Source organism: Patella vulgata, chromosome 6 (genome assembly GCF_932274485.2).
Source record: "Patella vulgata chromosome 6, xgPatVulg1.2, whole genome shotgun sequence".
Classification (NCBI taxonomy): Eukaryota; Metazoa; Mollusca; class Gastropoda; family Patellidae; genus Patella; species Patella vulgata.
Window position 1 is genome coordinate 46,134,496 of NC_065884.2, and position 23,214 is coordinate 46,157,709.

The following is a 23,214-nucleotide window of genomic DNA, read 5'->3' on the forward strand; positions in this document are numbered from 1 at the left end:
GCCATTTTGTAATGAACAAACAAAAACATATCCTACAACACAATGTTGAAGTAACTAGTGAAGGCCGATTCACAAACGACAAAATGATAATTTAAAAACGCGTAGAATGCACTAAACAGGCGTAAACGACTGTCATTCAATTTGAACTGTTCACGTATTTCACCGAACATAACTTTGATAGTGTGGGTGCGTAAAATGAACTTCATATTCCCGAAGCAATGGCCCGACAAATCCTTCTCTGACCATTTCTGGATTGACTTATGATACTTGAGCTTTTGAGGGAGTGTGTCTATTCTTCCCGTTCAATCAAATCTCTCCTAAGTACAGCAACATGAAAGCCCTTCGTTTAATCTTGGGTCTTCCCTAAAACTTTGGACTATGGCGGGGTATCAGATTCAAAATGCGATCTGCAGTAGAAAGTAGAAAATAAAAAGCAAAAGAGAAAATTCTTATCCAAAATGGACATTTTCGTGTGGGAAACATATACCGCTCGTGCTTTTCAACCTAATACGTCCACCTTTTCAACTTTAAGTCGTAAATATTTTACTTTCAACAACAGAAAGTTGGTTGTTAATCGTACTACTGACCAGTAATAATTTAGAAGAGAAATTTGCTTTCATTATGGCAGTGCTTGAGTGGGATTATGTCTAATCAAACGAAACACTGCGAGGAATATGCATGCTCATAAACTTCTTCATAATGAAGATATATTATGACTCGGTGAGAAGTGTTCTACCAATGCTAGTGTGATGAACTCCGTATATTTTAGGTGCCTAGTGATGGAAATCCACCTGCGAGAACAGAGATCAGTTAGATACTATTGTCGATGTAACATTGGTTTGAAAGGGTCGACCAGGGATACTCTAAGTGATGTATGTATGATTTTCATTCCGTGGAAACCTGGAAAGAAGAATGCTGATGTTTATCTGTTATCAGAAAGGTGGGGTCAGCTGATGACGGCAAATAGAGGACACTGCTCCGGGCATTCACCAGGGGGACCTTCGGATGTAGACTATGGTTCGGACTACAGTCTGAACTATCCCGACCGTGCTCTATCGTATGGTATGGCTTGTCACGACCACAGGTTGAACTATAGTGCAAAAATCCGTGCAACCGAAGGTCGCCCAGAATACAGTGGTGTATCCATCGAGTTCTTTAAAACCGCACCGAGTGTATGGCACGATACTAGATCTTCCCGATCTGAGAAATATCTATGTTTCTATACCCACAATTCTAACCTTAACCCTTCAGAATAGTTTTTGCCACAATCCACCGTTTTTACAGCTTCAATTTGTACGTTTGACATGTAATTTATAAACCTAACCCGAACCCTAACCCTAGAGGAAGATATTTCTCAGATCGTACAAAGATCTAGTTTTTGCCTGCTCCCTCCCCTCCCAGAAACACTCAGCTACTAGCGACTTATGCCTATTTGACAAAAACGTACAATTAATTATAATGTTCCTTTAATATCTTTTAATCAATGTACACTATTTACAAACCATTTAATTACAGCTATTGGTCTTTTTTATAACATGAGCAATTTATTTAAAAAGTATATAAGAAAAAATATTTAATGGTAAATCTATTTATAAAACATTCAACAAATTCAAAAATATTAGCCATATGATGATCCAAATATTTTATAATACATGTACATGTATTTCAAATGAATAATTAAAACAGGTAACTTAAAAAATTAACTCAAAAATTAGGTATTCATTCTTCTGATATTTGAGAATATTAATTATTATAATTCTGATATTGGTTCAGACTTATGGCCAACCTCACATACAGACTGTTTGTGTATCACAGAGCTTTGAATAGTTTAGGTTAAAGATTTCTGAGTGGCTTAACTAGTTTATTCACTGAAATTTAATCACACAGCTGCTTTACACACACCAAATGGTATCTGTTACTGGATGTCAATTTTATTTTTTTATAACGAAAAAAAAAATGGTTACTTTACCATAATCAAATAACAATACTTTAATTAACAAACAATAAACAGACTTGATAAATATTTAACATTGCGTGCATAATTCTACACTATTGTAAACCATTTGCAAACCCGTAATGGTGGATTTTGCGACCTTTTGCCATTATTACACCCTAAAACAATCATTCATAAACATACAATTTTCGCATATCAGATCCATTCATTAACAAATTCATAATTCATAACTCAATTTTGTCAACAATTACACACCAGGTCACACAAACGTTACTGAGGTACCTGAAGTCAAATCTGTCAAGTCAACAATGCCGAAAAGATGTTTATGCTCAAAATCAGTGTCAAGTATTAGCTTGGTATCTATCTTCTGAAATAAATCGACTGGTGACAGATATGAAACCCTGCGTAAAAATGGATCTCACTTTTGTTTCAGTACCCCCTAAAATTCGTCTACGACCACTGTGACTAACCCAACGATATTAGGTGCTGTGGGAGTATAATAGAATGGACTTATGGTTTAACACACTTGACAAATTATCATCCTAAAACGGATGCTTTCTTTCTCCTCTCTTGAATGGATAATTTCTTTGCTCAATTATGTAGATGGTGTACATCTTCATTCTTCAATAATGTAGATGTTGTTTATCTTCCCATAATGTAGATGTTTCTGATGGTTTAGATATTTAACATGCATGAATTATAAATTATTTTAATAAATTATAACAGATTCGGTAGTTTCATTAAAGTTGATTACTGTAACTTTTAAGAATAATTAACAAACAATGTAAGAAATTACAATTCTACTTTCACAGTAACTAAAGATGATGTGTCTGTTGTATTAGTGATATCAGCTGAGGTTGTATCAGTTTCAGGAACAATAGTGTCTGCTGAGGTTGTAGTCGTAGTAGTTGTAGATAAAACAGCAGTACAATCTACACCTTCTATTTGAGCTGTACCTGTAAGGTGCTGAAATATTCAATAATTAAATACATCATATAAGATAAGATTTAATATTTATTGCAAAAAACACTCTTTTTCTGTAAGCATGTAAATACATATTTATGCCATAATATTACAATGACATGAGAAATACAGAAATGGTGGATAAGAGATAGTATATATATATATATACATTGATAAAGAAGAGTGAAAAGAGAACAGGTAATTACTAAGTTATATACAAAATATTAACAAATGTTATACAATAGAAATACAATAAATAAAACTTTACATGATATTTATTATAAGATAAATTTTCTGGGGTAGAAGTGGGTGCCAAATCACTTTTTTCGAAAGCGTGTTGAACAAAGTTGCGCTGTGTTTATCAGAGCAATGCTAACTTGAACAAGTTTAAGACAAACTATATAAATATCATTTGTTAATTAAACATTCTATTCTATTTGATAAACAGAATAGTTTTTTTGACATTTTCCCCCAAACTTGATGATTATGTTTGGCTACTCATAAGCAGCAAAAAAACCCCACACATATTGCAAATCTCAAGAGTTTTTGAGATGAAGCCATTGCTTCTTTGATTGTGCAACATCCTGTGATGTCCTTGCTGCCTACCAACACAACGCTACTGGTGGGTGTACATTTGGTGTCTGACAATGCTAGTTTAATGTTTTTGTCTATTTTAGTAAAATAAGTATCATCCAGTTTGTAACTGTTGGTGAATAAGCCAATTCTTTTTATAGTCCATGCATTGGAAACAATGGTAGCCATATCCGTCCTACAGTAAGGTAATACAATAATATAGGCACAATGTTTCACCAAAGACTTTACTCAAAGATGTAACAAAGGCTAGAAATTGACAGAACGTACCTGTAAACTAGCTTGTAAGGCTTCTAATTGAATAGGATCAGTAACAACTAATACTTGTTGACCTTGTTCATTGATAGTAAAACCTGATATAGTATGTTGTTGTTCTAACTGTTGAAGGCATGGTAAGGACACTTGTATTGTATGTGCCTGATCATCAGGTACCAGCTGAACGTTTTCCAAATTTGACACCTGAAAATTAAAGGTGAAGAAATTGGAATCTTCATTTAAATGCAGATATGATTCACTGCGTGAAACTCACACATGGCTTGGAATTTACAAAACGTTTCGCGCAGTCTGACGAAGAAGTGACCAAAGCAGGGAAGAATACATAAAAGAAAAAAAACAAAACTTAATTCCACCAAGTGTAAAATCATTTATGCAAATATCTTTTACGTTTGTTTATATTTAAAAAAAAAAAAAAATATTTGTGGAATTTATCCCAAATTTTCTTTCTTCTGGAATATATGAGCCAGGTTATAATTAATAAGTGAATATGATAGAGTACCTGAGAGGCTTCCGATGTATTTATCACTAACATGCCTTCCCCTTCCTCCTGACCAGAACTACTCTCAGCTGTAGCAATATACTGTAAACGAGGACGCTTAGGGTCAGTTTCATCACCTTCAACTGATAATAAAATAAAACTATATTTATGGATGAATACATAATTTTTTAGGTTTGGCACTTGAGAAAAAAAAATTAAGTTTATACACGCATAATTCTAAAAAATATGCAACATTTAATCCTTACATTTTACAGTACTTAAGACATTTATCTACTGGTATTTGAATTAACATTTCATTTCTATTAAATATGTCTATTTATTGTTATCCATGCTGTTGCTGGGGTTTGGGAAGTGTCCGAAATGAGTGTCAGACTATAGCTAGCCATACAGATGATGTCAAAATGCTTCTTATGTCACCCTGGTATTCGATCTTATGAGCCAATGTAGTTCATCATTTGATAAACCCTAATTGCTATGCCATTTTGTGATACTTTAGTTAAATATTGATCCAAACCAAATTTATACAATTATGTTATTATTAGAAAATGTCACAGAGATGTGCGTAATAAGGGTATGGTTTACATTTTTAAAATTCAAATAATAATTACTCCACAATGGAAACAACAAAATACTACCTTGCGTGAATAACTGAGCTTCTGCCTCATGTATAGCTATTTCTTCTCCATGTGCGGTACGTTTGTGCATGGCCAGTGTAGATGTCTGGCGATATGTTTTACCACAGTGTGTACATTCATATGGTTTGGAATGAGTATGAACCACATGATGCTTATATAAACTAGAATATTCTGTAAATCTTTTACCACAACCTTGTACCGTGCAAACATACGGCTTTTCACCTACAAAAATCAGAAAGAAGCTTAGAAGAATAATAGCATAATAATTACAATATTTACTCAATTAAATATAACAAGTTCCTGATAAGAGTATGAAATTTGTCTTCTGTAATGATCTCAGAATGTTTCTTTTCATGACATTTACAAATGAAATGAAATTTAACGTCCTTCTGTTCGGCACTGATTGGGCTAATAAAGATGGTGTGTTTTGAGTGAATATTGCCTGGACGGTGCACTACAACCTACTCATATTTCAAATTTAAACTGTCCAGGGTTCTTTCAAGTGCACGCAAATCAAATGAACAGTAGAAGATTTGTAGGAGCTTTCAAGCTATTGTTATTGAGTATTGTAGTCTGCAATATATTACCTTATTTTATTAAAGGTAAAACAGTGTACCCCTATGAAAAAAGTTGAAATAGATAATGTGAAAATGTCATCTTAAAACACAGATGTAATACTGTTAGGGCAGTTGGCTTGGGAGCTTTATAACATCAAACTTTAAAACCCAAAGTTATCAGTCTAGCATTAACGGTAAGTATTCTTCTATCCTTAATATTTTGGTTCCCAGTATGTTTGAAAAGAAAAAAAAAATACCGGTAATTATAATTTCCTGGTGCAATATTTAAATTCAACAATCTTTAAAAAAACTCATTTACCGCACAATATAAATTTTGCGAAGGTATAAATAATTTGTTACGAGGCTTCAATGGTTTCAAAAATTGGCTCCATGTGCTTTTGAGATGATTTTATGACTGTAATACCAAAATGGACCAAATGTTTAGCATTTCTAACCCTGAAATTGTCCCAAAAAAAACCCAAATTTGAGAGGGCTCATATCCTGAACCCCCTTGATCGGTCAACCACTTGTCAATGCCCCTGTCATATAAGAACTTGACCACCTACCAGTATGTATTCTAACATGATTCTTATAATTAGTTGCACTAGCGAATGATCTACCACAGCCTTCAGCCGAACAAGTGTAAGGTCGTTCACCAGTATGAGTTCTGATATGAACTTTTCTTATATTAGAGGTGGTAAAAGATCTTGTACATCCTTCAAATGGACACTTGAAAGGTCTTTCTCCTGAAATGGAAACATAACCAAGATCAGTATTTTCCTAAATCAAAATACATACACCTCACTTTTGTACATACTGGCAAGAGCTTAATTTATTAATATACTACACAATGAAAATGTACCACCGAATGACTGTAAATCTTGTTAGAGAGATACACTTTAATATTACAATTCTGAATGTAACAACATAAGACATTTCTCGACCATTAAAGAAATTGTATGGCTATCCAATATTCTATTCACAGCAACAATTCATTATCAAAATTTAAAATATGTCTTAAAACTCCTCTGTTTAAAGAAGCGGATGATTAATTATCGGAATGATCTTAATTTATATTTTACTTTGAAAATTTGCAAATTTTTTTTTTTTTTTGAACAATTGTGATATTTTACTTCATGCATTTTTCTTTTACCATTTGTTTAACGTGAAGAGTCTTTGAGCAGTCCTTGTGGAAATGGTGCTATATATTACTAAGCTATATCATATGTCTGTAACTACCATCATGTTGATCAATTTTATTAAAAAAAAAAACCTGGTTTATAATTTCTTACAGATATTTTTAACTACTATCATGTTGATCTATTTTATGAAAATATATTTTCTGGTTTATAATATTTTATAAGATGGGGTGGAGAGAGAGAGAGAGAAATGGGGTTTAACGTCCACTCATCACAAACTAGGTCATTTCGGGACTAACATATGGTTTAATTTTATTTCAATATTTCGCTTGCGCGTAGGTTTCTTTAGCAGTGGGAGGAAACCGGAGGACCCGGCGAAAACCCACGAGGTTGGACAGGCGACCCTACTCCTTGCCACGTACAACCGGGGATTCGAAACCACGCCAGTCGACTCAATGACAGACTTTATGATACAGCGCGCGCACGCTAACCATTCAGCCATCCAACCCCCCTATAAGATGGGGTGGGCGTTGTAATAATATTACCTGTATGTGTTCTCACGTGTTTCTGTAAATCACCAGATGTTTTGAAAGCTTTATCACAATTACCATCAGAACATTTATATGGTTTCTCCCCTGTATGAACTCTACGATGACTCTTTAACCCATAACCAGTAGCAAACGCCTTGCCGCATTGAACAAAATCACACTTAAAAGGTCGATCACCTGTATGTGATCTTTCATGAACCTACAATAAATATATATCCTTTGAATGGCATTTAGTAATTGGGACATAATCAAATAACACACTTTTATGGAATGATAATTACTATGGTTTATTATATTAAAACATTTCAACAATATATATAAAATTATAAAAAGTTTTCATATTTCTAAAGAGCTGACTTTCTTTAATTTTCTAGGCGATAAAAAGTATTAGCTTATTTTGGTCAGAATGTTATGATTTAAACTCATAATATTATTCTTACACTGAAGTGTAGGTTATCAATACGTTCAATACTATAAATAAAATTATTGAATTTGACCAGATAAGTGCCCATGCCCCATACTTTATAACGTGCACATCCATCGTTTTACCATATGCAATACTTCACCACTACAATTTGATCTGTTGCTTTTGATTATTTTCTGTTGCATTTGAATTAATTTGTCTCTTATACATAATCACTAAAATAGCTGTTATTTTAATAAGTACATAGTTCGAAAGGCATTTTTTCCTGAGATCAAAGGATGTATAGATGCTTCTTTTGATCAAATTCCTTATCTTCAATTTTGGATGATTGTTAATTCATTGCATTTAATAAATTTACCTTTAAATGATGAAGAGTTGTATATAATCTACCGCAATTACCATACATACACCGGAAAGCTTTATCACCAAATGGAAGGGTTCTTTCTTGATTATCACGATCTACAATTCTCTAGAATAAACATTAATTCAAATCTTTATACATTGAACAGGAAGAAACAAATATTACAATAATATTTAGGTAGTACTCCTAGTCTAGGAGTATCATACCCGGCCAAGATCACTAAAATTAGATGTCATTATCATTCTGTTGATTACACCATTAACGACATCTGAATTCTGGGCTGATGACAGCCTAATAGTAACTTTGACCTTGATCACACAGGCTATCAAATCAAATCAAAACGATTCAAAATATTTTGTACAATATTCTGTATCCCTGGTAGGTTGATCAAGAGTGCATTAGTGAAGGTGCCCTATACAAGTTGAAGCCAAGAAAACACTTCCCCCTAAAAGCAACAAAAGTTGACTGTGTCAGATATACTTGTATCTCTTGAAGAATTGTAGGACATAAGATAGCCTGATGCCCTGATCTATTTATTATCTTGAAGGCTGTCATTAGCTTTTATCTGTGTTTTTTTAAAGAGATTTATGTGCATTAATTTAATGATTGTTTATACTTACAATGGTTCCTGGGTCGTTGACTTCTGCTTTGATTTCCCCTTCTTCAGAGAGTTCTGGGCTTTGTGTTACCTAAAATGACAATAAAATAAGTATTTAAAAACGCAAAGTTGAATGTATAAATATAGAGCTATAACTTTTGAACGTAGGGCACCCTAGCAATGTGCCCATTCCATACACGCTATGCCAAGAAATAGGTGTACTGGGACTCTCGGTCATTGTAGGGCTATAAAATTGTTGCACAAATTTATTTACAATCCTTTAACAAACAATATCTGATTACTGTTCAGACTAAAAATAATATTCTCTGTGCCCAAAATGTCCTGCTTTGATCAAACAAAAATCTTTGAACAAATTCGTAAGCCCCCTAACCCCCTGACTATTACACCTATGTCAGAGAACCTATGCTGAGTAGTTGACAGAAATTTTAGCAATACCATGCCTGGTAGTTATTCCTTCTGTATATACTTTCTGTTTGAATTAAGGTGGTATAAATGGGACTAAAGTAAGCACGATTATCACTTACCTGAGTCATTTGTTCTAAATTAGGTAAAGCTCCATCCAAACCAGTAGCCTCAGCAAATAAAGCATCAGGATTAGGATGGGCAATATATGCTGTTGTTCCATCTTCTAAGGTAATAGCTTGAAGTCCATCTATAATAAAAAAAAACCAGATTAGGTACTGTACTGTGAAGACATCTGTTGATATTGTGTTATTGTTAATTTATGATGCCAATAAAGCCATTCAAAGCAGTATAATGAAAATCTAAAGGGGCGTACATGACTTGAAACAAGTCATCTGTGCTAGGCCTGAATTCTGGCACAATTCCTCTGGTGCCAATCATATAATCAGGCACAGTTTTAGTAGGGCTATGACCGTGTTCATTTTCTAACACTGAAATAGTTCCAATCATGCTCTAGTTCTTTCATTTTTAATAAACAAATTAACATGTCAGCTGTGATATTATGAGGATACATGTAACTGTCATCTCCACTGTACACAACCAAACAATCAAAATAGTCCTGATTCGATACAAAGCTACAAAAGTTACTGTTACCCTGATGAAGCCACAGCCACCATCTTAATTTATTCATTAAAGGCAAAATAAATGAAATGGGGTTTAACATCCTCCCTTTCTGCAACAACCTTGCTAATGAAGACGGGCATATGTCACACAGTGACCACCACGACTCCAAAGGCAAAATGAGTTGAACATTAGTTTTGCATTGTGGAAACTATTTAAATACCATACCAGATAATAAATAGACAACAAAGAATCTCCATTGGCTGGACGTTCGCTTTAACTGAAATTTTGTACTTGTTCTTTTACACTTATGGTAATAAAGGTTGTTGATCTCACCTGGGCCTTTAGTAGTTTGTAAATAAGCCATGGTGCCATCTTCAAGTTGTATAGGTTGACCTTCTACTATTTTATGTGTTGCTTGTTGTTGTTCTTGTGGAGCCTCTATAAAATATAACTTGCGATATATTTGGGCAGTCTAATGAAAATGAGACCCTACTTGAGAGGCCTTGTTGAGCAAACAAATGATATGAAAGTATTGGAGTAGTGACTTTAATGCAACCTAGTTCCATAAAAGTATTAAAATTAAAACCATAGAATTAGTTATTAATTATAAAAGATGGTCAAGTTATGCGCAAAATAAGAAACCTGTCTCATATTTGGTAGGAATAAAGATCATTTCTTCCCCAAACATTCTGCAGTCTATTACTGCCTAGCCTATGACTAGAATAAATTTGATCAATTTTGATCAAATAAAATGCTATGCTAAGTCTTACAGATTATTTTCAATTGATAAAGCTAACCTCTTGGGGTCATATTTTGCACAACAGCTGTGGTCCCATCTTCTAAGGTTAATGTTTGACCTTCAGTAAACTTAACATCAGCTAAAACAGAATAAAAGAAATATGTAGAAACCTGAGGAACCACTTACAACTAAATACTATATTTACAGTGTAAGTTTATTTCAGCACGAATCCTTGTTGTATGATGTCAAAGTAAAACTTCATCCATTTGTTTATGTTTTATCTATTTTAATATTAAGATAGTTTCAGAACAGCACAAACCAAAATACAAATAATTTCATCTAAATTGGAAAATTAGGATGCCAGCTGTGATGTTATAATGGGACCTGTCAACCACTGTTAATAAACGAAGAGCTGCATGTGAATTTATTTCAAAGATATTTGACAAAAAATAATTTGATTTTAAAATGTTAAATTTTCTTCACTGTGAAGAAAGGGTATATGTGGAAACAAATTTTATTTAAGGTAAAACAATATTTATAGTTTTAGACAACATAAACCTAGTCCCACAAGATGTGCAACAAAAATAATCTTATAGACTTTTTAAACATGTCAGTTGAGTCTCGGTTATCTGAACATAGACTATATTAACGATTTCAATTGTATTGACGATTTTTGTGTTTGTGAGTGAATGTCTCTTGCTCCCCCCCCCCCTGCTCACCCCCACATTAAGCATCTCATTCAATCAAAGTTTCCTTTGTTACCTTTGTTATGTTGTATGAATGCTGTTGTGCCGTCTGCAAAAGTGACCGCTTGTAACATCTGTGGAACATCAGTTACAGGTAAATTATGTTCTTCATGCTGAGATTTTTCTTGACCCTAAAATTGAAAAGTTGATGCAAATCATCAAACTTCATGTCTGCAAATGCTGACCAATTTTACATAGAGAATTTATCAGAAATGTGCCTATTCATATATTGGAATTTATAAGCAAAAAACATAGTAAATCAGACAGCAGACTCCCCTTTAAAGCTATTAAATTTTATGAAATTAAGTAATCTAAGGATGAGACTAGAATTATATCCACAAACCCATCTATGGCAGTGTCCTTAAAATGTTAATTTGAATGGAGTGATCAAAGAAAAAATCCAAAAGTTTGTTGGCTATATGTGAAAACTTTAAATAAGAAACTGTATCCGGTGTTCGTGAGAACCAATCTGCCAAATATCATACAAATTTTTCTTTGTTTGAAATTGTATATTGTGCATTGAGAAATTTCTATCACTGTCATAGTTAAGGCCATATTTATTTAAGCATTCACCTAAACAAATCTAAATATAGTGGCATCCACCATGTCAGAAATAATTTGTTGAGCTGTAGTATTTATTTGTGATTATTCATTGGTGATGGACAATTACAGCTGAATAATCCTTGAAGTACTCAGACTTTAAGTGACTAATGTTTACCTCAGAAGTTTGTAAAAGTAGACCTAGACCTATGACTTGTTCAGATGTTATTGGCGATATAGTTGCAACCCCTGATGATCCAACCAGCGATAAACAAGTAGTTGATGTTACACAGGTTGTTTCCCCTTCTACTGTACCGTATGCTACTGGAGCAGTTTCTTCATCCATTTCTACAATATAATCAAAATTTATTATGAGAGGTTTTGAACACTTGAAGAAAATATAATCGTTTGGAGGATGGAAAATGGGGCAATACTGGCATCTGATAATCTTGGTTTTTCATAACAAAAATTTCATCCAGCATTTCTTGCCAAGACAATTTTGTTGTTAAATTCCATAATGAAATCTACAGCACAGTCCACATGTGTTCAACTGAAGTTAATTCAACATTGACCTCATTTTTGGGGAGATTATATTAACCTTTCCCCCTTTTTCAGTCTTGCTTTCCAACTATTCCCCCCAACTGCAGCCCACCATGTTCCACAATCAGAAACGATCTTAATACCTTGACTTCCATCTAGATATATCTACATTACAAATTTGGAAATGTCCTATACATTTTTTAATTTGTGGACAATCTCATTCCACTGAATCATTAAATTCCCCCAGGTTGAAAACCCCAAGGCAGTATTTTAATTGCATGAAAATACTTCACCAGTCAGTGTTCATGTGATCAGAATTAAACTATTTAAACCTGGTTCTCCAAGAACGACATCATCACATCCTGTGTTGTCTTCGGAATCATGTGATAAATGTCCGTCTGTAAGACATCGTATTGCATCACTGCCTACTCCTGATAAATCATCTAACACCTCTATACTGTCCATCATTTAACAAAAGTATCTGGAATAAAGAGAGTAGGTCTACTTATAAACTCTTTGTCTACTTATAAACTCTTTGAATATTTAAATGTTCTCTATTTAGTAGATTATGTCTAGGAAACAATATAAAAATCTAAATCTGGTTTTCAGGGCTTAATTAAGCTGAGAGAGTGCATTTTGATTTTCTTGTATCAGTGCTCTTGTTTTGGTCATATTTGCCAGTATATATCAATAATCATGGCAGTAAAATTGACCAAACGGAGTACTAATGCTACACATTGACTCTAGCAAGTTTCACACCCCCCAAAATTTCTCAGCATTGGGGGGAGGGTTAAATAAAACTATTTGATTTTTGAGCTCCCATGGGATCTTCTTGTTTCCCATGATGCAGAATCAGTTGTCACCATGCCTATTTAGTACTTATAATCCTGTGAAATAACTTCCTTTTGACAATTTTAATCAAAATATGATATGTTGCAGAAATAAAATTATTTCATTTCAAGATGTATGAATCTCCCAAATGACAAATGTGTCTGTCACCAATCAATCTGATTAAAACACAGATCCTATTTCATTTCGTTTTTTATAGTTCAAAATTTTACTGGTCTTTACCACACTAGGATCTGGAGGAGTTGTTATATAACCCCCATTCTGGATGATGTGAGGGATTAGCCAATGAAACGGTCTGTTACGGCGAGTTTTTGGCGTGAGGTGCACATAAATGCGGGTAACCCACTAGAAACATCAACACTGATTGGTTAATCAAATGTTTGATGCCATAGAGTTCCTTAAATTGGCAAGACCTGAAAAATCCCAGCGAGTTTGAAACAAATCTTAAACACTCCGACCTGCAGAGCATTTACAAGATATCAGGTGCAGGGGAACTGAGTGTTTACAAGTTTTTACCATCAGGCAAAGGAGACAGAAAAACTAGGTCATTTCGTGATTAACATATTTTTCAATTTTACATCAATAATTCACTAGGGATCGTTAGCAGTGGGAGGAAACCAGACGACCCCATGGGTTTCACAGGCGATCCTACTCTTTGTAAAGCACAACCTGGGAATGAAAAGCAGGCCATTTGATAGATCTTATGATCTAAAGTGCATTCATTAGACCACCCACCCCATCCCCACAGCATGCCAAACCTCATTCATGACACCGGTCTCTCTTTATTATGTACATTGAGCTTTGAATCCTGAAATGTTTATGGTGATGCAGAGGTACCAGGATTTGTTTCCAAGATGGTTGACATTAAAAACTATTCATGAATGTGAAATTTGACTTTTATATTATTGACAGAAATAAGACAGTTGGTTAGGCCTAGTGTGAAAATTCCTGTTTAATTGTTTTATGTTATTACAAATATATCATAAGTGATCGTATTATACCATTTTACCCAATGTGATGGGTTTTTTACAAATATTAAAACTTAAACAACAAAAGGAGACTATAAAATAGATGGCTATTTTTCAAACGTTAATTATTTTACTCTTGCATTATGTCGATTTAAAATACAGATGTGATGTCATCCTTTAAAATTGTTGTAGGGCTACCATTATCAGAGGTGTGAACTTGAGTCCCGCGAGCAAAGGACCAGCCTAGTCATGGGAGCGAACATAACTAACTTGCCTTATTTGCCATTAATTGCTGACTCATTTGATGATTTGATTGGGGACTTGAACTTTGTTCCCACCTCTAACCATTATTTCAAATAATGTATAGGTAAAATGCCAATTAGACATTATTATATACCAGACAAAATATTGGACTTGCAAGATAATTTCACTGAAATACATGTGCTGGATAGTGTATCTGTATTTTAAGTTGTTTAATGGTCTTGAGCAAGACATTATATAATATAACTTCAAAAAAAGTAGGGGATATTCAGAAACAATACAAAACTGCAGAAATGCACTGCTGTTTTTATTAGAAATGAAATGAAATGGGGTTTAACGTCCTACTGTTCTGCTCCTATACTGGGCTAATGAAGACGGGCATACGCCATATAGTGTGCTATGAGGGAAATTTGCCCGGGCAGCGGCACTATCGCCTACTCTTATATCGCATTCCAACTGCCAAGGGATCTTTTACGTGCATTCCAATGTATACACGGGACCTCGTTTTTTTGTCTCATCCAAAGGACTAGACAGCTGTCCTTATCAGGCCCTCAGTTCTGCACCACTGACAAGGGAAAACCATGTCGGAAAATCCAGATGAGTTTTTATTAGAGGTAACCGGTGTATGTTAATAACAGGCCAGTTGCTTTCACATGAACATAAACAGTTCATATGCATAAACAGTTCATATGGACGGCTTATCTGACGGCCCCATTTCACTCGCAAAGAGATACACCGTCAAAAGTGAACATGGGCGTTTTTGGTTTTTGTCTTAATAATAAGTAATTGCTCCACCAATCCCCAGACATTCAGCAATTCGTCGTGGTATGCTCCTAATCAACCGTCCAATCACGATTTGGGGCAATCTGACCCACTCCTCTTGCAATGTCACGGCCAATTCTTGCAGTGTTGTCGGTTGATGTTGACGTTGACGAACATGTCTCCCAATAAAATTAAACTTAACACACTAAAGCAAACAGTAAATCTTATGCAAGAACCGATAGGAAAGCAAACATGGATAGATAAACCAGCACGCGGCAGTTTTCATCAACCCTTTCTTGAAGTGTATTTGACAATGAACCCCTCCCATGTGTATGGCGCTATTGCGTGTCGCATGTGCAGCTCAGTGGTTCTGTTGGGGCGATAAATTTTTCATCTGTGAACATACTCTCAAAGCATGTCAAGTGTCCATGACTCTTTATCATACCACAACCTGCATAGGTATTTGCATTTCAATATCCCCTACTTTTTTTGAAGAGTATATATTGATTTAAAACACAGATGTGACGTCATTCTTTGATGTTGACGTATCATTATTTCAAATAATGGTACGGGCAATGTGCCAGGCGTACATTATTTATACTAGTTAAAATTTTGGACCCGTGTGACATATTTTATTGCAAAGCATGTACGAGTGTCTGTATTTTAAGTTGTTTAATATTAATAGTCCCGAGCTTAAGACGTGTAATATACTGAAACAAGTCACGGACAACCAGGGAATCAAATCACAGCAGTTGACTCAATGACAGACCTTCTGATACAGCACGCATGTGCTAACCATTCGGCCATCCAACCCCCCTTCCTATTTACAAATCTTCATTATTGATACTCCCAGCATATGTAGAATAGTAAATGTTTTGTGTACAAATTTGTTTTTAAAAAATGGGTAAACTGACTTTTGCGATGCTGCCCAGGTACAGTGGAATAAGATTACCCCTGGGATATGATTATAGCTTGAATGAAAGACTTCAGAAACCCTTGGCTAAAATCATTACAATTTCATGTACTGGTATTTATGTTAAAAACAGTAATACCCTAGTTTTGTTACATTTACATAGGTAGATAGTAAATGTTTTGTGTGCAAATTTGTTTTTAAATAATGGGTAAACTGACTTTTGCGATGCTGCCCAGGTATAGTGGAATAAGATTACCCCTGGGATATGATTATAGCTTGAATGAAAGACTTCAGAAACCCTTGGCTAAAATCATTACAATTTCATGTACTGGTATTTATGTTAAAAACAGTAATACCCTGGTTTTGTTACATTTACATATAGGTAGATTTGTGGAAAAGAAACAGGTTCCCAAGTGCATCTCATCTTGTTCATGTTGTGCTTGGGGACTCTCTTCGAAAAAGCCTTAAAGGCTCCACCAATTCATGAAACTTGGTATGTTTGTTCCTTGGCCAATCGATTGACGGACTTTGATTTCAGGTATGTCACAATTTCAAGATGGCTGTGGATGACATCATGCTCAGTTCCTGGTTCATAGTACCGTGGTACTTGTTGAAATCATTATATCTTTAATACAAGTGAGGAAAAGTATACAGACCAACAGCTAAATGTATGGATATGGACCTGAGAAAACTAGTCTAATAGTTTATTTTGGTACGGTATGTACAAAAATATGTAATACTAACATTTTAAATAAAACAATCAGCTGTCATGCAAGTTACAACCACACTTTGTAAGAGATTGACAGAGAACAAGCTAAAAGAAAAACAATTTTTGTACAATAAGGGATATAAACAAGCTGATATTAATAGGCCTATGGATATTTTTGTCAATCAGGGGCCATAATCCAGGAAGTTAGGTCTGTAATGCTCCAATATACAAAGGAACTGAGATCTTTGGGTTATAAAGATGCATTTTAAAGATACATTATGGGAGATTAGATGAAGAGCTGGCAGTTCTCACTATAATAGTTAAAAACTAGATAAGGTAAAGGGAATTTACTGAAAATTTAAGTCAAATTGATCAACTCTGGAACGAGAGTTTAACAATTGAATTTTCAACGCTGCCTCGATCATTGTTACTAAAGTCGGTACAATAAAAAAACATAGTCTCGATTACCCATTTCCTGATTAAATTATGAATGAAAATTGAGCAGCAAATGAAATGAAATGAAATGGGGTTTAACGTTCTACTGTTTTGCTCCGAACTGGGCTAATGAAGACGGGCATACGCCATACAGTGTGCTATGAGGGAAATTTTGCCCGGACAGCGGCACTACAGCCTATTCTTATATCGAATTCCAACTGTCAAGGGATCTTCTACGTGCACACTAATGTGTACACGGGACCTCGGTTTTTCGTCTCATCCAAATAACTAGACAGCTGTCCTTGTCAGGCCCTCCGTCCTACACCACTGACAAGGGGGAACCACGCCGCAAAATCTAGGTGAACTTTCTCGGCCAATGCAGGGATCGAACTGCAGGCTAGCAAGCCAACATCTTACCCACTTAGCCACCGTGATCCCCCGAGCAGCAAATGGGATCCTAATCCAGTAAATATCGCAGGCTAGGGTTGACATCGATAGTTGATTATGGTCTGGATAAGTTAATGTTTAATTAATCATACATTATGCAAGACCTAAATCTTCTTACTGCATGTCTTTCTTTAGGCCAGAAATGTTATATAAACTATTAATTAGACATTTATTAACAAAACAAGACCATAATCGACTCTCGATGGCATTGGATACTCGAGATTTTAACTAGATTAAAACAGTTCGCTATTTAAAAATTTAATTTAAAAATAGGAAAGCAAGGCCAAGTCCCGATTATACCAGTGCCCTGGTTACCACTGTGCACATATCTTGTCAAAACTACAAACAATGATAACTTAGCTGAGAATGAAGTAATTTGAATGAAATTTTCAATATTTTCTTTTTTTATCATCTATTTTTGAATTATTGCAAGAATGACCAACTCTTAACTAATGTATCTTTAATAATTTAGATAACATTTAAGGTCTAAAGAAAGACCTGCATAATGTATGTTTAAGTTTTATCAAAATCTGATAAAGATTGTGGCATCTAGAGTGTCCACAAGCTAAAGACACGATTTTTGAATAATCAGGGGCCATAATCCATGATGGTTCGGTTCGATACATGCCAATATGGAAAAGAACCAAGATCTTTGTGATATATAAACCTATATTTCAATTTTCATCAAAATCAGTTAAAAACTGTGACCTGTACTCCTGTAGACAGGGGCGACAACAATACAGGTGTATAAAAACTGTGCGCAAGTTCAAAGTCAATTGGTTAATACTTTGGTCTCTTAAAGTTACAATTTCATATTTTCTAAGAAAGTCAAAACATAATTATTTCTATGTCTTTTGCTCAATAGGTTGTTAACTCACTATTATACGATCATAGGTGTCATTCTCACACTTAAAACTCATTTACACCAGAAATAATAACACAATTACCTCCCTTGTTTTCTATTCTCCACCATGGAGTAGCTATCTTCAAACGTTTGAATTTGACGAAGAAAATGATATTTTTGCCAATTTCTCAACTGGCAATAGTGATTAATAGGATTATTCTTTAACAAGGTAGGACTGTTTATAGATATCATCTATTTTAAGGCTTTATTTTAATAAATTTTAAAAATATAACTTAAAAATATGAAATTGCAACTTTAAGCGTCTACAAGATTTTTCAAATTGATCAAGGACCATAACCATGATAAGCATAAAATCAATCGGCTGAAAGCTTTAGTCTCTAGGGTATCCACAAGACATTACAAATTGATCATGGAAATTTAAAGGCTTCTTCGTCTCATGGCCTTAAACACTATATGAATTAAAAGTTAATACGTTAACAACTTTGTTTCTAGAGCAAGGACCATATTTTTAAAAAACCAGCGGCTGCCAGGCAGGATACGCCCACATTTTCGAGAGATGGATAGAGTACAAGCTAAAAAGAAAGTGATTTTTCCAACAATCAAGGGCCATAATTCAGGAAATTACAATTCGATATGCGCAAATATCGAAAGGAACCAAGATCTTTGTGTTATAAACTTACATTTCAAGTTTCAAAAAAAATCAGGTTAAAATTGTGACCTCTATAGGGTCCACAGCCTTGATATACCATATTTTAACACTATTTGAGAACGAAGGGCGGGTATTTTGTCTTTCAGTTTTGGGCCGATTTTCACGAAATTCGAACTCAGCCGTCCTTAGGGTGTAACGGTGATATAATAATACGTTTTTTTAAATCTGATAAAAATTATGACCTCTATAGGGTCCACAAGCTAAAAACGTGATTTTTCGTACAATCAGGGGCCATAATTCAGGAAGTTACAGTCCGATATGCGCAAATATCGAAAGGAACCGAGATCTTTGGATTATAGACTTACATTTCAAGTTTCAACAAAATCGGATAAAAATTGTGACCTCTATAGGGTCCACAACCTTGATATACCATATTTTTACGCTATTTGAGAACGAACGGCGGCCATTTTGTCTGTCAATTTTGGGCCGATTTTCACGAAATTCAAACTCAGCCTTCCTTAGGGTGTAACGGTGATATAATAATATGTTTTTTTAAATCGGATAAAAATTATGACCTCTATCGGGTCCACAAGCTAAAAACGTGATTTTTCGTACAATCAGGGGCCATAATTCAGGAAGTTACAGTCCGATATGCGCAAATATCGAAAGGAACCGAGATCTTTGGGTTATAAACTTACATTTCAAGTTTCAACAAAATCGGATAAAAATTTTGACCTCTATAGGGTCCACAAGCTAAAAACTTGATTTTTCGTAAAATCAGGGGCCATAATCCATGAAGTTTCGATCCGATACATGCCAATATCGAAAGCAGCCGAGATTTTTTGGGGATAAACCTATATTTCAAGTTTCGTCAAAATTGGATAAGAATTGTGACCTGTAGAGAGTCCACAAACTCGTATAAAAATTAATCAAGGGTCATGGCAGTAATTGTCAGATATGACTTCAAAGGTGTGGGTTCGTATCCCACTCCAGCCACAAACACAGGAACAAACACAGACAGCAACAAATGTTGGTAACTGTAATTGTCAGACAACCATTACAACACAGATAACCTGGATGTTCCATATCACGAGAACTGATGTTGAACGAAGGGGCCTGTAACCTACAGGGACTTGTAACATATATATTGAATATTCGAAGCCCATTTTTTCACGGTAAAATAACATCAATGTTGATTTAAATTGACCAATAGGTCGTGTTTGCAATGTCAAAAACAGTGAATAATATTGAATTAGCGACTTTCCTCCTTTAAAGTCAATCGACTGTTAAGTTTGGTCGCTAGAGAGTCCACATGATTTTTCAATGCATGATCAAAGGATATACCGTACATGCAACTCTTGTCAGTAATTATTGGAAATGATCGAACATCAACAGACTTCTTCGTCTCATGACCTTAACCACTGTACATTGTATATAAGTTTACAGTCGATCAGCTGATAGCCTTGGTCTCTAGAGCAGCCACAAGACACTTCAAAGACAATGTGATCAAGCACCATAACTCTGGTAAATAGCTCTTGGAATGGCTACAGATGCAAGGAAATGACGGATAATTTTCTTGGCCTCCCCCCTTTTCAAAATTCCTAGATCCGCCCCTGAAATCAATAGGATTCTTAGTCTCCCTGACACTCACTGTATAAATTTTTAGTCAATAGAATATTTATTAACTTTGGCTATAGTGCGCCCACAAGCAATTTTGTGGACATTGACAATACAATGGACGGACAGATGCCGATGGGGGTAACTTCAATATACGACCACATTTCAAAGTGAGCTTATTAAAATAAAAAAGTAGGATGGAATGCAGTTGAAAATATGTGTTGTCTTGGGACTTTGGTAAATCTATGGAACTGCTGTATCTAGCCTAAATGTACTAGAAACTTGGTGATCAAATTTAAATTAACCTGGGAATTTATCTACGATCGAAGAGTAGCCTAGCAGTATGATCCCCGTCCTATCAAATTTGTTTGAGCCCTTGAGCTGACATGTATTCTTTGATGGAGACAAAAATAGCCTCAAGTAGGTTGTCTATCCATGGTCATATAAAAGACTGGCATTCTTTCATTTATTTTTATTTATTAAATTAAGTTTTCAGCTACATATTACTGTAGGTAGGCTAGTCAATTACTGAATTAGAAGAAGAGCTAGAAAAGTAGAACAGAAGTAGAGGTCAACGACCAATCGCAGCCTACTCAGGCTACTGAGTTTATTATGTCTGTTTTGGGTAGATTATAGATGAAAATGAGGTCAAGCGTGGTGTTAGGTTCCTCCATTTTGTATCTGTGAAAATTACGATAAGCCATATAAACAATTTAAATGGTAAATTTTAATCGACGTTCAACGCCTTGACTTCAGCTTCCATCACAGAATGCCACACACATTATCATCCCTTCCCAAGGTACTTAGAGAAAATTTACAATGAACACTGGGAAAACTTACCCAAAAATCATCAGAATCTAGACCGCCATGCACCGCACATCGACATTAGAAATTTTTTGGCCGGCTACTGTATAATTTATGCAGGATCTGACCAAGGAAAGAATATTAGTATTTTGCAAAGAAAAAAAACTAGACTCTTCAAAGAGCATATTTTCCAATTAAAAATTATTAAAACGGAATTTATGAGTCGTGGGAAATTTTTAAAATAGATTTTTTTAACCCGATAATTAAATAGAAAGTAGATTTTAAACAATATAATTTATATAATGCTCGACCCAGCGTGCTAAATTATGGAGGGTGACATCTAGTTGAGAAGATAACTCGTCATTTTCAAAAATATATTTTTTGAATTTAATAATAACAGATTGTGACCCTCTTGCATTTCTTCCGTTGAAAATGTTCCTGCCTGCAAAGACAGTATGCAAACGATAGCTTTGAGTTTGTTCTGTTTGAGGGGTGGGGGAGGGGGGTGCTGTAATGACAAGCGAATTTATAATCAGGCAGGCCTAAGAGTCTTAGTAGACTACTAAGAAGAGTAAGACTAAGAGTAGGCTTAAATCTAAATATTATTACAAGTCTACACCCTTATTGGTCCACGAATAGCCCAAACCTACGAGAAAACATACTTTGAAATTAATTAAAACAGAGGATGCGGCACTCACTAATGGTCAAAGGGGGATAAATCCATTTACTAAACCTAATTAACATAAATTATTTTTTTAATATCTTCTGTGAAAATACTAAAGACATTTACAAAATCTGTAGTTGACCAATTATTCAAACTGAAATATACCAAAATATTATTTAATTATTAGATGTACAGTAAAATAGGTCAATCTGAGTGACTCAACATTCGTTATAATTTGACCACTCCCATGATGCATCAGCGCACTTGCATCTTGGGATCATTGAGTTTTTGCCGAGCAGGAAAGCAAGTCGGAAATTGAAGACGAAAAATCTGATTTTATTTGAATGTGTGGTGTTAAAATCAACCCTTATTCCACATAGAGTAAGTATAGTTCCGAGAAAAAAATGTTTCTTTCTGTTAAAATATAGAAAATGTTCCAGTTTAGTTCTGTAAAGAAATGTTTTTTTCTCATGTTTGGGTCTCTTTGTGAAGAAGATGCCTCGACATGAATTCGTTTCGTCGATGACGGAAAAATTGATTCAAGAATTTTCTTAGAAACCACCAGTAGCATTCTAATTTATTTTAGAACGTTTCTTTGTTCATCAAATATAATTGGTTACTACTGATATTTTTTTCATTGTTTAGTATATGAGTATAAATGTAAGTTAGTTAAAATTTATGTGACATTGTTGAATGATTGTGGTGCAATATATATAACCATGACAAATAAACCATTAGCATTGACTTCAGGTTCTGTCATGCCCAACTGTCTGGGTTTAGTTGGGATTTATAGACCAAACCAAGAGTCTGCACTTGCCAGCTAATCATAATCACAACCCATTCCATTTTACGTCTAGTGATTTGGGGCATTTGCCCCAATTCCTCTTTTCAGGTCAATTATGTTAATTATATATGATTGACCTGGAACCATTGAAATAGTTACAGTGAAATCTCTTGTAAGGAATTGGCAGGTTCTACTGGAGACAATTTTAAATCATTAATGTATTTTAAAAGAAAAGTGTTGTGATTCATTAATTTGATCAATCTCACCCTAATTCCTTACATAAATTTTACATGTAGATTCCTGTCATTATGAAAACTTAATAATAATATA

The 23,214-nt window shown here is 34.6% G+C and overlaps 1 protein-coding gene across 1 annotated transcript; it reads right to left on the bottom strand.

Moving 5' to 3' along the window:
- Window positions 1–1,474: 1,474 nt before the first annotated feature.
- Window positions 1,475–21,559, bottom strand: LOC126823702 (zinc finger protein 76). Its single transcript, XM_050552657.2, has 15 exons — window positions 21,473–21,559; window positions 12,490–12,638; window positions 11,796–11,965; window positions 11,094–11,208; window positions 10,390–10,470; window positions 9,926–10,030; window positions 9,091–9,218; window positions 8,568–8,636; window positions 7,945–8,055; window positions 7,160–7,361; window positions 6,042–6,221; window positions 4,919–5,140; window positions 4,284–4,405; window positions 3,779–3,967; window positions 1,475–2,920 (listed from the first exon to the last, which is right to left on the bottom strand). Exons 2-15 carry the CDS (start codon window positions 12,623–12,625, stop codon window positions 2,747–2,749), a joined length of 2,004 nt encoding a protein of 667 aa, XP_050408614.1. The 5' UTR covers window positions 12,626–12,638; window positions 21,473–21,559; the 3' UTR covers window positions 1,475–2,746.
- Between the last annotated feature and the right edge of the window lie 1,655 nt (window positions 21,560–23,214).

Excerpts from the sequence above, each read along its gene's own strand:
- LOC126823702 (XM_050552657.2), bottom strand. The coding sequence starts at position 12,625 with ATGATGGACAGTATAGAGGTGTTAGATGATTTATCAGGAGTAGGCAGT. Across the intron at positions 10,471-11,093 it reads ATTCATACAACATAACAAAG|CTGATGTTAAGTTTACTGAA; the intron begins GTAACAAAGGAA and ends ATTCTGTTTTAG. Across the intron at positions 6,222-7,159 it reads ACACGTGAGAACACATACAG|GAGAAAGACCTTTCAAGTGT; the intron begins GTAATATTATTA and ends TTTCCATTTCAG.